General features: G+C 43.1%; 1 protein-coding gene across 2 annotated transcripts; it reads left to right on the forward strand.

Moving 5' to 3' along the window:
- The first annotated feature begins 220 nt into the window (after positions 1-220).
- Positions 221-16242, forward strand: LOC140427879 (cytochrome c oxidase copper chaperone-like). 2 transcript variants are annotated; one of them, XM_072513699.1, is made up of 3 exons: positions 221-489; positions 11644-11746; positions 15986-16242. In XM_072513699.1, the coding sequence occupies exons 1-2, from the start codon at positions 371-373 to the stop codon at positions 11726-11728; spliced, it is 204 nt and encodes a 67-aa protein (XP_072369800.1). In that variant the 5' UTR covers positions 221-370; the 3' UTR covers positions 11729-11746; positions 15986-16242. The 2 variants fall into 2 exon arrangements, with proteins under 2 accessions (XP_072369800.1, XP_072369798.1); XM_072513697.1 differs by having other exon boundaries at positions 223-489; positions 11644-11753.
- The last annotated feature ends 653 nt before the right edge of the window (positions 16243-16895 follow it).

The following is a 16895-nucleotide window of genomic DNA, read 5'->3' on the forward strand; positions in this document are numbered from 1 at the left end:
ATCAATGCTCACTTTCAAAAGTGTTTATTTAAATATACTTTTATTTTGACGATTAATAGAAGTATCCTGTCTCATTCTCCTGCGAAGATTTAAACATCTGCACTACTGTAATAAACTGCGGATATCCTCACAGATGAAGTGCCCGGTCGAGAATGGTGTGTTCTGGGATATGTAGTTTAATAATCTGCTCAGATCGGATGAAGAACTACAAATCCCAGGATTCAGCAATCCTCAACCCCTACGCCCAGGACTCGGATGCGTATTGGCGTAGCATTGAAGCTGTAGGCGGAAGGTCATACGAAGGTAGAAAATAAAACAATTTGGTTCATAGTAAAAACAAACCGGAAATTAAATATAATTTCAGACGAAGATGTCTGAATTAACCGTGGCTACGTCGTTGGGGACGGTGTCCGCTGGAAAGGCTGAGGAGAAGAAGCCTTTGAAACCATGTTGTGCGTGCCCTGAGACCAAGAAAGTCAGGGATGCCTGGTAATGGGAAACTTTTTCCTGCCTCTATTTATATCGGTGCCTTGAGTTGCTCTATTTTAAAAGGGCTTCTAGTTCGTGCACTTTCCGAGCGGACGCGCACAAATTTGACACGAAGCTTTCTCCTCAGTTGAATTAGCCCGACCTGTTGCTAGTATTGCTTCGTACTGCCTGCTGACTTCATCCTCTAATGGCAATTGTACAGATTCAACCTCTCATCCTCACACTAATAACTGCAAGAGTGTTTATTAGAAGGACAGGAGGAAATGTCCGATTTTCCAAATGACATGCTTTGAAGTTGAAACTGGACAGCAAGAACTTCCTGTCCTCATCAACTGTTGGGGAGGGTTTAAATTAATGTGGCAGGGGGATGGGAACCAATGCAGGAAGTCGGAGAGTAGTAGAGGATAGAAACAGATGTCAGTAAGGAGAAAAGTGGAAGGCAGAGAAACAGATTGAACTGCATTTCTTTCAATGCAAGAGGCCTAACGGGCAAGGCAGGTGAACTCGGGGCATGGATAGGTACATGGGACTGGGATATTATAGCTATTACTGAAACATGGCTAAAGGAGGGACAGGACTGGCCTTGATGTTCCGGGGTACAGATGCTATCGTAAAGATAAACCAGGAGATAGGAAAGATGGGGGAGTTGCATTTTTTTATTAGGGACAGTATCACAGCAGTGCAGAGAGAGGATATTTCCGAGGGTTTGCCCACTGAGTCTATATGGGTAGAACTGAAAAATAAGAAGGGTGAGATCACTTTGATAGGACTGTACTTTAGGCCCCCAAATAGTGGGATATTGAGGAGCAAATATGTAAAGAGATTACAGATAACTGCTGGAAAAATATGGTGGTAATAGTTGGGGACTTTAACTTTCCCACATTAACTGGGACAGCCATAGCACTAGGGGTTTGGATGGAGAAAAATCTGTCAAGTGTATTCAGGAAGAATTCCTGATTCAATCTGTGGATGGTCCAACTAGAGAGGGGGCAAAACCTGTCATCCTCTTGGGGAATAAGGAAGGGCAGGTGACGGAAGTGTTAGCGAAGGACCAGTGACCATAATTCCTCTATTTTTAAGATAGCTATGGAGAACGATAGTTCTGGCCCAAAAGTTAAAATTCTAAATTGGGGCAAGGCTAATTTCGAAGGTATTAGATGTGAAATTTCAAAAATTGATTGGGGGTGCCTATTTGCAGGCAAGGGGACAGCTGGTAAGAGGAAGTCTTTCAAAAAATAGTTAACTAGAGTGAAGGGTAAGGCTGGTAGAAGGAGGGAACCCTGGATGACTCAGGGCATTGAGACCATGGTCAAAAGGAAGAAGGAGGCATATGACATGCATAGACAGCTGGGATCAAATGGATCCCTTGAAGAGTATAGGGCTTGTCGGAGTAGAGATGGAAGAGAAATCAGGTGGGCAAAAAGGGGACATGAGATTGTCTTGGCGGATAAGGCAAAGCAAAATCCAAAGAGCTTTTACAGATACATAAATAGTGACTAAGGAGAGGGTAGGGCCTCTTAAGGATAAACAAGATCATCTATGTGCAGATCCACAAGGGATGGGAGAGGTCCTAAATTAATATTTCTCGTCAGTATTTACTGTTGAGAAAGGCACGCATGTTAGGGAAATTGGGAAAATAAAAAGTGATGTCTTGAGGAGTGTACATATTACAGAGATGGTCGAGTGAGGGAACCATGGTTGACAAGAGAGGTTGAATGTCTTGTTAAGAGGAAAAAGGAGACTTATGTAAGGCTGAGGAAACAAGGTTCAGACAGGGCGCTGGAGGGATACAAGATAGCCAGGAGGGAACTGAAGAAAGGGATTAGGAGAGCTAAGAGAGGGCATAAACAATCTTTGGCGGGTAGGATCAAGGAAAACCCCAAGACCTTTTACACATATGTGAGAAATATGAGAATGACTGGAGCGAGGGTAGGTCTGATCAAGGACAGTAGCGGGAGATTGTGTATTGAGTCTGAAGAGATAGGAGAGATCTTGAACGAGTACTTTTCTTCTGTATTTACAAATGAGAGGGGCCATATTGTTGGAGAGGACAGTGTGAAACAGACTGGTAAGCTCGAGGAAATACTTGTTAGGAAGGAAGATGTGTTGGGCATTTTGAAAAACTTGAGGATAGACAAATCCCCGGGCCTGATGGGATATATCCAAGGATTCAATGGGAAGCAAGAGATGAAATTGCAGAGCCGTTGGCAATGATCTTTTCGTCCTCACTGTCAACAGGGGTGGTACCAGGGGATTGGAGAGTGGCGAATGTCGTGCCCCTGTTCAAAAAAGGGACGAGGGATAGCCCTGGGAATTCCAGGCCAGTTAGTCTTACTTCGGTGGTAGGCAAAGTAATGGAAAGGGTACTGAAGGATAGGATTTCTGAGCATCTGGAAAGACACTGCTTGATTAGGAATAGTCAGCACGGATTTGTGAGGGGTAGGTCTTGCCTTACAAGTCTTATTGAATTCTTTGAGGAGGTGACCAAGCATGTGGATGAAGGTAAAGCAGTGGATGTAGTGTACATGGATTTTAGTAAGGCATTTGATAAGGTTCCCCATGGTAGGCTTCTGCAGAAAGTAAGGAGGCATGGGATAGTGGTAAATTTGGCCAGTTGGATAACGAACTGGCTAACCGATAGAAGTCAGAGGGTGGTGGTGGAGGACAAATGTTCAGCCTGGATCCCAGTTACCAGTGGCGTACTGCAGGGATCAGTTCTGGGTCCTCTGCTGTTTGTGATTTTCATTAATAACTTGGATGAGGGAGTTGAAGGGTGGGTTAGTAAATTTGCAGACGATACGAAGATTGGTGGAGTTGTGGATAGTGAGGAGGGCTGTTGTCGGCTGCAAAGAGACATAGATAGGATGCAGAGCTGGGCTGAGAAGTGGCAGATGGAGTTTGATCCTGAAAAGTGTGAGGTTGTCCATTTTGGAAGGACAAATATGAATGCGGAATACATCTTTGAAAGTTGCCACTCTAGTGGATAGAGCTGTGAAGAAGGCCTATGGTGTGCTAGTGTTCATTAACAGAGGGATTGAATTTGAGAGCCGTGAGGTGATGATGCAGCTGTACAAAACTTTGGTAAGGCCACATTTGGAGTACTGTGTACAGTTCTGGTCGCCTCATTTTAGGAAGGATGTGGAAGCTTTGGAAAAGGTGCAAAAGAGATTTACCAGGATGTTGCCTGGAATGGAGAGTAGGTCTTGCGAGGAAAGGTTGAGGGTGCTAGGCCTTTTCTCATTAGAACGGAGAAGGATGAGGGGCAACTTGATAGAGGTTTATAAGATGATCAGGGGAATAGATAGAGTAGACAGTCAGAGACTTTTACCCCGGGTGGAACAAACCATTACAAGGGGACATAAATTTAAGGTGAATGGTGGAAGATATAGGGGGGATGTCAGAGGTAGGTTCTTTACCCAGAGAGTAGTGGGGGCATGGAATGCACTGCCTGTGGAAGTAGTTGAGTCGGAAACATTAGGGACCTTCAAGCAGCTATTGGATAGGTACATGGATTACGGTAGAATGATATAGTGTAGATTAATTTGTTCTTACGGGCAGCACGGTAGCATTGTGGATAGCACAATTGCTTCACAGCTCCAGGGTCCCAGGTTCGATTCCGACTTGGGTCACTGTCTGTGTGGAGTCTGCACATCCTCCCCGTGTGTGCGTGGGTTTCCTCCGGGTGCTCCGGTTTCCTCCCACTGTCCAAAGATGTGCAGGTTAGGTGGATTGACCATGATAAATTGCCCTTAGTGTCCAAAATTGCCCTTAGTGCTGGGTGGAGGTGTTGACCTTGGGTAGGGTGCTCTTTCCAAGAGCCGGTGCAGACTCAATGGGCCGAATGGCCTCCTTCTGCACTGTAAATTCTATGATAATCTATGATTAATCTAGGACAAAGGTTCGGCACAACATCGTGGGCCAAATGGCCTGTTCTGTGCTGTATTTTTCTATGTTCTAGAGAAGGAGGTGCTGGAGGTATTAAAGCGCATCAAGATAGATAAATCCCCGGGACCTGATGAAATGTACCCCAGGACATTGTGGGAGGCTAGGGAGGAAATTGCCGGACCTCTAGCTGAGATATTTGAATCATCGACAGCCACAGGAGAGGTGCCTGAAGATTGGAGGGTAGCAAATGTTGTGCCCTTGTTTAAGAAGGGCTATAGGGAGAAGCCTGGGAACTACAGACCGGTTAGCCTTACTTCTGTAGTGGGTAAATTGTTAGAAGGTATTCTGAGGGACAGGATCTACAAGCATTTAGACAGGCAAGGGCTAATGAGGGAAAGTCATCATGGCTTTGACAGGGGAAAAGTCATGTCTCACCAATTTGATTGAGTTTTTTGAAGGGGTAACCAAGAAGGTAGATGAGGGCAGTGCGGTCGACGTTGTTTACATGGACTTTAGCAAGGCCTTTGACAAGGTACCGCATGGTAGGTTGTTGCAAAAAGTTAAATTGGCTTGGTGACCGAAGCCAAAGGGTGGTTGTGGAGGGTTGTTTTTCAAACTGGAGGCCTGTGACCAGCGGTGTGCCTCAGGGATCGGTGCTGGGTCCACTGTTATTTGTTATATATATTAATGATTTGGATGAGAATGTAGGAGGCATGATTAGTAAGTTTGCAGATGACACCAAGATTGATGGGATAGTGGATATTGAAGAAAGTTATATAAGATTGCAACAGGATCTTGATCAATTGGGCCAGTGGGCCGATGAATGGCTGATGGAGTTTAATTTGGATAAATGTGAGGTGATACATTTTGGTAGATCAAATCAGGGCAGGACCTACTCGGTTAATGGTAGGGAGTTGGTGCGAGTTACAGAACAAAGAGATCTAGAGGTACAGGTTCATAGCTCCTTGAAGGTGGAGTCGCAGGTAGACAGGGTGGTGAAGAAGGTGTTCAGCATGCGAGGTTTTATTGGTCAGAATATTGAATACAGGAGTTGGGACGTCTTGTTGAAATTGTACAAGACATTGGTAAGACCTCACGTTGAATATTGTGTTCAATTCTGGTCACCCTATTATAGGCAGGATATTGTTAAACTAGAAAGAGTACAGAAGGGATTTACGAGGATGCTACCAGGACTTCATAGTCTGAGTTATAAGGAGAAGCTGAATAGGCTGGGACTTTTTTTCCTGGAGCGTAGAAGGCTTAGGGGTGATCATATCGAGGTCTATTAAATAATGAGGAGCATAGATAAGGTAAATAGTCAACATTTTTCCCCAAAGGTAGAGATGTCTAGAACTAGAGGGCATAGGTTTAAGGTGAGAGGGAAGAGATACGAAAGAGAGCAGAGGGAGAATGTTTTCACACACAGGGTGGTGAGCATCTGCAATGGGCTGCCAGAGGCAGTGGTAGAGGCAGTACAATTTTTTCCTTTAAAAAACAGTTCGTCAGTTACATGGGCTGGGTGGGTATAGAGGGATATGGGCCAAATGCGGGCAAGTGGGACTAGCTTAGTGATAGAAACTGGGCAGCTTGAACAAGCTGGGCTGAAGGGCCTGTTTCCATGCTGTAAACATCTATGACTCAACTCAGTGAGATGACCACATCAACCATTTTTACTTGTGCAAAACTTGTGCAGTTTACGTAACAGAGGAACAGGGTAATTTGTAAGGAAGAGAGGAGAATATGGGTCTGGTGGGAAAGGCAGGGAAGGTCTAAAGGAGAATTGTTGAAGTAGCATACTGGTTTTGTGGAGTAGGAGCCAAGGCCCATAAAGTCTCAGTGGACGAGACTCATTGAAGGTGGTAGGACAGGTGGAGAGAACAATTAATAAACCATACTGAGCTTTATTAATAGGGGCACAGAGTACAAGAGCAAGGAGGTTATGCAGAACTTACACAAGACCTCAGTTAGAATATTGTGTACAGTTCTGGCTGCCACACAAAATAGTCTTTTGGATCAGACCTTAAACTGAAGCCCTGTGTACCCTTTTGGATGGCATGAACAGTCAATGGCTCTATTAAGAAAACAAGCAGGTACTTCTCCTTGATGTCCTGCACAACAGTTATCCCTTAACTAATGTCACCAAAACAAAACTTGGTCAATATCACATTGCTGTTCACATGCTGTTGAATTGGCTGCTGAATTTTCTTCATTACAACTAATTACTGTATATTTCAAAGTACTTCACTTACAGTAATACACTTTAAAGTACCCTGGGTCATGAATGGCGCCATATCAATGTAAACCTTTCTTGTGTTACTGCCTTTTACTTTAAGTAAGTGTTGATGTAGAGCCACTCAGAAGTTTAGTTCTGGAAAAGTATGTGGATTTAAATGACTTTTCAAAACTAACTTTACGCAACCAGTCTTTTTACTATTTTGTGAAAAAGAAAATCTTGCATTTCTGTGGTGAATTCATGATCACAGGATGCCAAAAGCACTTTACTGTCAACTAAGTCTTTTTGAAGTGTAATCACTATTGTTACACAGGAAACGCAGCAGCCAATTTGAACACAGCAAGCTCCTGCAAATAGCAATGCGCTAATGACCAGTTAATGTGTTTGTGATGTTGATTGAGGAATATAGATTGGCCAGGACACCAGGGATGACCATGGCGATTTTTGAGATAGTGCTGTGGGATATTTTACCTCCATCTAAGAGGGAGAACAGGATCTTGGTTTAAGGTCTCATTCGAAAAGCAGTACCTCATGTAGTTTAATATCAGTCCTATAGAAAAACTCAGCAGCTCCAGCAGCATTTGTGGAGAGAGAAACAACATTAATGTTTCAAGTCCAATATGACTGGGCACATGTGGTGCAAATGTTACTTGTCACTTACCAACCCAGGCCTAAATGTTGTCCAGGTATTGCTGCAACGCATTTTCTGAGGAGTTTGAATGGAACTCCTTTAATCTTAGCTGTAATGAGGTCTAGAATTGAGTAACTGAAACATTTTTGAAGCTCCAGTTGCTACTGGATTCAAAGTGACTGCAAAATCAGATCCAAGAACCACTTTACAGCATATCAAGTCCCCTTCCCATTCAAACCATCTGAAAATTTGCATGTTATGGATTATATTTCATCAATATAATCCTTTGAGCAAATATTCTGTAGAATTGTCTCATTATGGCGCAGTGGTTAGCACTGCTGTCTCACAGTGCTGAGGACCCGGGTTCAATCCTGGCCCCAGGTCTGCGTGGAGTTTGCACATTCTCCCCATATCTCGTGGGTCTCGCCCCCACAACCCAAAGATGTGCAGGATAGGTGGATTGGCCATGTTAAATTGCCCCTTAATTGGAAAAAATAATTTGGTATCCTATATTGATAGTAAAAAAGAATTGTCTCATTGACCTCACTTGGAATAGTCTGATAAAACTATTGTTTTTATACTCTGCCTTAGTTACTGAAATCTAACGTGTGGCATATTTATCAAGGCCATTATGCCTCTTCCCCCGCCATGCCACAAAGCAAATTTAGTACAGGATGAAACCTCAAACCCAAATTTTCCAGAACATAACGAGGGGGTGGCGTAGCGGTATTGTCACTGGACTAGTAATCCAGCGACCCAGGGTAATGCTCTGGGGTCCCAGGTTCGAATCCCACCATGGCAGATGGTGAAATTTGAAGTCAATAAAAATCTGGAATTAAAAGTTAAATGATCACTATGAAACCATTGTCGATTGTCATAATAACCCATCTGGTTCACTAATACGGGCAGCACGGTAGCATTGTGGATAGCACAATTGCTTCACAGCTCCAGGGTCCCAGGTTCGATTCCCGGCTTGGGTCACTGTCTGTGCGGAGTCTGCACGTTCTCCCCGTGTGTGCGAGGGTTTCCTCCGGGTGCTCCGGTTTCCTCCCACAGTCCAAAGATGTGCAGGTTAGGTGGATTGGCCATGCTAAATTGCCCATAGTGTACAAAATTGCCCTTAGTGTTGGGTGGGGTTACTGGGTTATGGGGATAGGGTGGAGTGTGGACCTTGGGTAGGGTGCTCTTTCTAAGAGCCGGTGCAGACTCGATGGGCCGAATGGCCTCCTTCTGCACTGTAAATTCTACGATTCTATAACCTGTGCATGTTATTTTAAGAATTAATTTACACTGACATGGTCATAATGCATCTGGGGGCACTCATGGGAAGAGTACAGTGGTAGTGGTGGATCTTAATCAGGTGCCTTAATTATATTCCCTTTGGTTGTCCTTCCGAATGAAATATTGTTCTGGTGGAGTTTCCATTGAAATGGTCAATGAAATGAAATGAAAATCGCTTATTGTCACAAGTAGACTTCAATGAAGTTACTGTGAAAAGTCCCTAGTCGCCACATTCCGGCGCCTGTTCGGGGAGGCTGTTATGTCAAAATAATTTTATTTTCCATCATCCACAGTAAAGTAAGTTGAAAATCACACATTCGGACAACATTTTGGCTAGTCCCACCAGGCCTATTTAACAAACCCAAAAAGCAGGAATGGAGACTGAATTGAAAGAGAAAATGCTGGGAAATCTCAGCCGGTCTGGCAGCATCTGTAAGGAGAGAAAAGAGCTAAAGTTTCGAGTCCGATGACTCTTTAAGTCATCGGACTCAAAACGTTAGCTCTTTTCTCTCCCTACAGATGCTGCCAGACCTGCTGCGATTTCCCAGCATTTTTCTCTTTCGTTTCAGATTCCAGCATGAAATGAAAATCGCTTATTGTCACGAGTAGGCTTCAAATGAAGTTACTGTGAAAAGCCCCTAGTCGCCACATTCCGGCACCTGTTCAGGGAGGCTGTTACGGGAATTGAACCGTGCTGCTGGCCTGCCTTGGTCTGCTTTCAAAGCCAGCGATTTAGCCCTGTGCTAAACAGCCCCGTAATTTGCTTTTATGGAGACTGAATTAATCGACTGCGCTATGTATGATTGCACTTCTCCATTTTATGGTTTCTTTGTTCAGCACTTGAACAATTCCCCCCCCCCCCCTTAAAAAAACACAAATCCAGAAATGTTATAATAATCATAATCTTTATTATTGTCACGTGTGCATGGAGTCAAGATATAGGAGAGGCCCTAAATGAATACTTTTCTTCAGTATTCACAAAGGAGAGGGGCTATGTTGTTGAGGAGGATAGTGCGATACAGGCTAGTAGGCTGGAGGAGGTAGATATTCAGAAGGAAGATGTGTTAGAAATTTTGAGAAGCCTGAGGATAGAAAAGTCCCCTGGGCCTGATGGGATATATCCTAGGATTCTTTGGGAGGCGAGGGATGAGATTGCAGAGCCTTTGGCTTTGATCTTTATGTCCTCACTGTCGACAGGAATAGTGCCAGAATACTGGAGAGAGGCGAATGTTGTCCCCTTGTTCAAGAAAGGGAATAGGTATAACCCTGGGAATTATAGGCCAATTAGTCTCACTTCGGTCATCGGTAAATTATTGGAAAGAGTCCTGAGGGATAGAATTTATGGTCATTTGGAAAGATACAGCTTAATCCAGGATAGTCAGCACGTATTTGTGAGGGGTAAGTCTTGCCTCACAAGTTTGATTGTATTCTTTGAGGAGGTAACTACGTACATAGATGAAGGTAGAGCAGTTGATGTCGTATACATGGATTTTAGTAAGGCGTTTGATATAGTGCCGCATGGTCGGCTCATGCAGAAAGTAAGGAGGCATGTCATAAAGGGAACTTTGGCCAATTGGATCAGTAACTGGCTATCACATAGAAGACAGAGGGTAAATGTTCATCCTGGAGCCCAGTCACCAGCGGTGTACCACAGGGATCAGTGCTGGGTCCTCTGCTATTTGTGATTTTTATCAATGACTTGGATGATGGAGTTGAAGGTTGGGTTAGTAAATTTGCTGATGACACCAAGATTGGTGGAGTAGTGAATAATGTGGAGGGCTATTGTAGGCTGCAAAGAGACATTGATAGGATGCAGAGCTGGGCTGAAAAGTGGCAGATGGAGTTTAACCCTGATAAGTGTGAGGTGATTCATTTTGGTAGGACAAATTTGAATGCGGATTACATGGTTCACGGTAGGGTTCTGAAGAATGTGGAGGAGCAGAGAGATCTCGGAGTTCATGTCCATAGATCTCTGAATGTTGCCACCCAAGTGGATAGAGCCATGAAGAAAACCTATAGTGTGGTAGCATTTATTAACGGGATTGAATTTAAGAGCCATGAAGTTATGCTGCAACTGTACAAGACCTTGGTTAGACCACATTTGGAGTATTGTGTGCAGTTCTGGTCGCCTCATTATAGGAAGGATGTGGAAACATTGGAACGGGTGCAAAGGAGATTTACCACGATGCTGCCTGGATTGATGGGTGGGTCTTATGAGGAAAGGTTGAGGGAGCTAGGGCTTTTCTCATTGGAGCAAAGGAGGATGAGAGGTGACTTAATTGAGGTATATAAGATGATGAGAGGGATAAATAGAGTGGACGTTCAGCGACTTTTTCCTCCGGTGGATTTGGCTGTTACAAGGGGGCATAACTATAAGGTTCATGGTGGAAGATATAGGAGTGATGTCAGAGGTAGGTTCTTTACTCAGAGAGTGGTTGGGGCGTGGAACGCACTCCCAGCTATGGTAGTGGAGTCGGACACTTTAGGAACTTTCAAGCGGTTATTGGATAGGCATATGGAGTGCACTAGAATGATTGGGAGTAGGTTGATTTGATCTTAGTTTCAGACTAGTTTGGCACAACGTTGTGGGCTGAAGGGCCTGTACTGTGCTGTACGGTTCTATGTTAAGTAGGCTTATATTAACACTGTGATGAAGTTACTGTGAAAATCTCCTAATCGCCACATTCCGCCGCCTGTTCGGATACACTGAGGGAGAATTCAGAATGTCCAATTCATCTAACAGCACATCTTTTGAGACTTGTGGGAGGAAACCAGAGCACCCGGAGGAAACCCACGCATACACAGCGAGAATGTGCAGACTCCGCACAGGTAGTGACCCAAGCCGGGAATCGAACCTGGGACCCTGGCACTGTGAAGAAACTGCTACCGTGCTGCCCAATGTTTGCTTAAGAGTACTTGTATAAAATTATTTCTCAGAAACAACCGTTTTATTGAGAAATATTTTGAATTCATTTGAAAGCAGATTGTGCCACATAAAATAATATCTATGGAAGCTGTATGGTAGCAAATGCAGCAAGACAGTGAACATTTTTGGTTGCTCACGGTACATATTTTGTGTTTTAATAATTTGAACAAGTCTGCTTAACATTAATTCTATTCACAGTATTATTGAGAAAGGGGAGGAGAACTGCAAAGACTTGATTGAAGCTCATAAAGAATGCATGAGGGCGTTGGGATTTAAGATCTGATGAGGCAGTGTTTTGGAGGTGTGTGGTGAGTATTAGTCCTCTCCTTTCTAGCACTCTTTTCTAAATTTTATTTATCTAAACCTTTCCATTTACAACGATTTATATGAATAACTAATACAAATTGTATGCATCTTGAGAATATGGCTAATCATATTGAATTATTTTCCCCTCGAAATAGACACAGGATATTTTAGCAATACTTTCAGATTTGGAACATGCACCATGTATTCAATTTTATTATGCTTTTAATATTTAACTGGATTTTTGCTTTTAAAGTCAAATAAGAGTTTGCTACCTTTAACAGGAGCATCACAGTCTTAATTAACATTTGCATATGGATATCTTTTATAATGTTGCTTGGCTTGATTAGTATCTGAATTACTGAAGCTGGTCAGGGTCTCTTTCCTATCTCACTCTATATCAATTCCATGTTTGAATAAATGGAAGCCATGATGTGGAGATGCAGGCATTGGACTGGGGTGAGCACAGTAAGAAGTCTTACAACACCAGGTTAAAGTCCAACAGGTTTGTTTCAAACACTAGCTTTCGGAGCACTGCTCCTTCCTCGGGTGAAGGAGCTTCTTGAGGAAGGAGCAATGCTCCAAAAGCTAGTGTTTGAAACAAACCTGTTGGACTTTAACCTGGTGTTGTAAGACTTCTTACTGAATAAATGGAGGGAAAGAAGTGGAGCCAGCCAATTTTGGGGTGGTAGAACATAGCTATTAGATTTTGGTGTGCAGTTAAGCTTTATATTGTGATACAAGTTTATTTTAACAAGTTGAAATATTCAGTAAAATCAGCTCGTGTTATTTTAAAATTAAAATACCATTTCCTTTTGATGTAGTTTATTTTGAAAGCATGGAATTTTCTTGACCATTTTCTGGTTGCACATCTCACAAGTGGTAACAATTCTGTCTTGGCTATTTGTAGTCAAATGGACCCCTGCTTGTTTGACCTTGGAGCCGCAGAGGTGTGGTGTTGCAGCAAGAGAGAAACTTGATTTTCACAACCGCAATAATTTTTTGACAAAAAAGGAAACATAACTTACTTTCCTACCCTCTGGTTGTTTTCTCGGCATCTATAGTATGTTGGCTTCTCTTTTAGAGGCCAGGCTATGATCTTATCAATCAACAGTTGGGACGTCTTGTTGAAGTTGTACAAGACATTGGTACGGCCACACTTGGAATACTGTGTGCAGTTCTGGTCACCCTATTATAGAAAGGATATTATTAAACTAGAAAGAGTGCAGAAAAGATTTACTAGGATGTTGCCGGGACTTGATGGTTTGAGTTATAAGGAGAGGCTGGATAGACTGGGACTTTTTTCCCTGGAGCGTAGGAGGCTTAGGGGTGATCTTATAGAGGTCTATAAAATAATGAGGGGCATAGATAAGGTAGATAGTCAACCTCTTTTCCCAAAGGTAGGGGAGTCTAAAACTAGAGGGCATAGGTTTAAGGTGAGAGGGGAGAGTTTCAGAAGGGCCCAGAGGGGCAATTTCTTCACTCAGAGGGTAGTGAATGTCTGGAATGTGCTGCCAGAGGTAGTAGTAGAGGCGGGTACAATTGTGTCTTTTTAAAAAGCATTTAGATAGTTACATGGGTAAGATGGGTATAGAGGGTTATGGGCCAAGTGCGGGCAACTGGGACTAGCTTAATGGTAAAAACTGGGCGGCATGGACTGGTTGGGCCGAAGGGCCTGTTTCCATGCTGTAAACGTCTATGATTCTATGAACTGAGCATGCCAACAGTTTTATAATATGTCCATTATGTTTTAAAATTTAGTATATTTTAGATCTTTAATATTTGTGAATCATCCATTAACTGTAGTGGTCCACTACAGTTTGAGTGTGTGTGTGTGTGTGTGTGTGTGGGGGGGGTGGGGGGGGGGTGGGGGGGGTAGGGTTCAGTTGTATTGAAAGTTTAAAAAATCGAAGTTCTTTTTAAATTTTAGAGTACCCAATTATTTTTTTCCAACTAAGCGACAATTTAGCAAGACCTGTTCACCGACCCTGCACATCTTTTGGGTTGTGGGGATGAGACCCACACAGAGACAGAGAGAGAATGTGCAAACTCCACACGGACAGTGACCCAGAGCAGGGAGCGAACCCAGGTCCTCAGCGTTGTGAGGCAGCAGTGCTAACCACTGCGTCACCCTGCTGCCCAGTAGAAAATCGAAGTTAAAGGAGAAGGTAGGCATGCAGGTTAATGATGAGGACTTTAAACTAGGTAAAGTGGAGGGGAGGGTTCAGGTGAGGTTAGTAAAGTTTCCAGAATAAGTTATAGTATGGAAAGTGGCAGGAATCTAACTTCAGGCACTACAGATAAGGGGAAAACTATGAGAAGGGGATGATCATCGCATGACTTGAGGGTGTTGTACCTAAATGTGCACAGTATACGAAACAAGGTAAATGAGCTTGAAATTAGAGGGCACGATGTTGGGGGCATCACAGAGACGTGGCTGCAAAGAAATTTAAATATCCAAGGATATGCATCCTATCGAAAGGATAGGCAGAGGAGACAGGGTTGCCTTGTTAGTAATAAATTAAATTAAATTGGTAGCAAGAAGTGATACAGGGTTGAAAGACGTAAAATCTGTGTGGGTACAGTTGTGGAATTGCAAAGGAAAAAAGACCCGATGAGAGTTATGTACGGGACCGCTAGCAGTAGTCAGGATGTGGGGTAGGAAATAAATCAGGAGATAGAAAAGACATATAAGAACTGAAAAGGCAATATTACAATAATCATGGGGTACTTCAATACGCAGGTGACCTGGGAAAATCAGCTTAGTAGCGGATCCCAAGAAAGGGAATTCATGGAATATCTACGGGGTGATTATTTTGGAGCAGTTTGTGGTTGAGCCCACTAGGGAACAGGCAATTGTGGATTTGGTGATGTGTAATGAAGCAGACTTGATTAGGGAACTTAAGGTGAAGGAACCCTTAGGGGGCAGTGACCGCAATATGATAGAATTCACCCTGCAGTTTGAAAACGAGAAGCTGGAATCAGATGTAATGGTATTACAATGGAGGGAGGAAGGGGGGTGATGAGAAAAAGCAAGAGTGGACATTTGACCACTGGAAAATGAGGCTGGAGAAGCAGATAAACTTAGTAAGTACTGTGTATCAGTCTTCACAGTGAAAGACACCAGTGGCATACCAGAACTTCCAAGAGTCAGGGGAAGAGGTGAGTGTAGTGGCCATCACTAAGGAGAAGATGCTAGGGAAGTTGAAAGATCTGAAAGTGGATAAATCAGCCGGACCAGATGAACTACGCCCGAGGGGTCTGAAGGAGATAGCTGAAGAGACTGTGGAGGCATTGGTGGTGATCTTTCAGGAATCACTGGAGGCAGGGAGGAATGGAAAATGGCTAATGTAACGCCCCTGTTTAAGAAGGGAGGGAAGCAGAAGATAGGCAATTATAAACACAAAGGGACTTGGGATTCAGAATTCTCTTAAGGTTAACATGCAGGTTCAGTTGACAGGAAGGCAAATGCAATGTTAGCATTCATTTTGAGAGGGCTAGAATACAAGAGCGGGGATGTACTGCTGAAGCTGTAAACGGCTCTGGTCAGACCCCATTTGGAATATTGTGAGCAGTTTGGGACCCCATATCTAAGGAAGGATGTGTTGCCCTTAGAGTGGGTCCAGAGGAGGTTCATAAGATTGATCCCCGGAATGAAGGACTTGTCACATGAGGAGTGGTTGAGGACTCTGGGTTTGTACTCTATGGAGTTTAGAAGGGTGAGGGGGGGGATCTTGTTGGAACTAACAGAATACTGAGGAACCTCGATGAAGTGGACGCGGAGAAAATTTTTCCACTATAGTAAAGATGAGAACTCGAGGGCATGGCCTCAGACTGAAGGGACGACCCTTTAAAACTGACATGAGGAATTTCTTCAGCCAGAGGGTCGTGAATCTGTGGAATTTATTACCACAGAAGGCTATGGAGGCCAAGTCACTCATTGCCAAGACAGAGATAGATAGATTCTTGATTAATAAGGGGATCAGGGATTATGGGGAGAAGGCAGGAGAATGGGTGTGAGAAACAACAGCCATGATCAAATGGCAGAGCATCGGGTCGATGGGCCAAATGGCCTAATTTTGCTATATCTTATGGTCTAACACTGACCTGGCCAATTTAAATTGTGTCAATTCAATACCTACAGGAATGTTGGGATCATTTATATTAGAATATACATATTTTTGTAATTTAACCACACTACATCTGTCTTAAAATTATGCCTTTCTTCATGAAACAGGATTGTGTATTGGATTAAATTAATGTGTGCTGAGCTGCCTGAAGTTGAATGAAGATGAGTTGTATGTGGATGCATTGCTACACAGGTGAATTGTTAAAGACAAAAGCTGGAACCGAAAACTCGTCTTCAGTGATGCGTTCCAAAAATTAGTCCGATGGTCAATATCGTTTCTGCTTTTTCTTGTCCAGTTACATAAAATCAAAGATACTTGGAAATTTGTATGATGATTTATCTTTAATAAAAGTTTTAAAATGTCACTTTGATCCTGCTTCATTTTATATAGGATTGGCAAACCTTTCATTTATCATATATTGTGATTCTATTTTCAAGTTGCACACTCAGTGTTGTAAGCTTGTATTACAAAATTTAGCAGCTATACTGTGAAACCTTTTCTGTCCAGGGGCTGGTTTAGCTCAGTTGGCTGGACAGCTGGTTTGTGTTGCAGAGTGAGAAGGTTCAATATCTGTACCAGCTGAAGTTATTCATGAAGGTCCCGCCTTTTCAATCTAGCCCCTCACCTGAGATGTGGTGATCCTTGGGTTAAATCGCCACCAATCAGCTCTCCCCCTCAAAACCTGTGGTCACCTGGGACAAATTTACATTATACTTCTGTAGCTGGGTTGCAAATGGATAGTTATTAAACTAGATATTTATATTGCAGGAAGAACATTCTGGAAGTCAGTTTGCTACATTATTAACATGACACTATTAGCTCTTGATGCACATTGCAGTAGTTTCCTTCTCTTTGCCTTGAAACTTTATCTTTGCTGTAGATTGTGCTTGCTATTCCATTAACATAAGGAGCAGGAGTAGGCAATTTAGCCCCTCGAGCCCGCTCCGATATTCAATACAATCATGACTGATCTCATCTTGGCTTCATCTCCATCTTCCTGCCACTCTTCATAAGCCT

This window comes from Scyliorhinus torazame, chromosome 8 (genome assembly GCF_047496885.1).
Source record: "Scyliorhinus torazame isolate Kashiwa2021f chromosome 8, sScyTor2.1, whole genome shotgun sequence".
Lineage (NCBI taxonomy): Eukaryota > Metazoa > Chordata > Chondrichthyes > Carcharhiniformes > Scyliorhinidae > Scyliorhinus > Scyliorhinus torazame.

Bases quoted from the DNA above. Each gene is read 5' to 3' on its own strand.
- LOC140427879 (XM_072513699.1), top strand. From the start codon at position 371: ATGTCTGAATTAACCGTGGCTACGTCGTTGGGGACGGTGTCCGCTGGA. The intron at 490-11,643 runs GTAATGGGAAAC...TTCTATTCACAG, and splicing joins AAGAAAGTCAGGGATGCCTG to TATTATTGAGAAAGGGGAGG.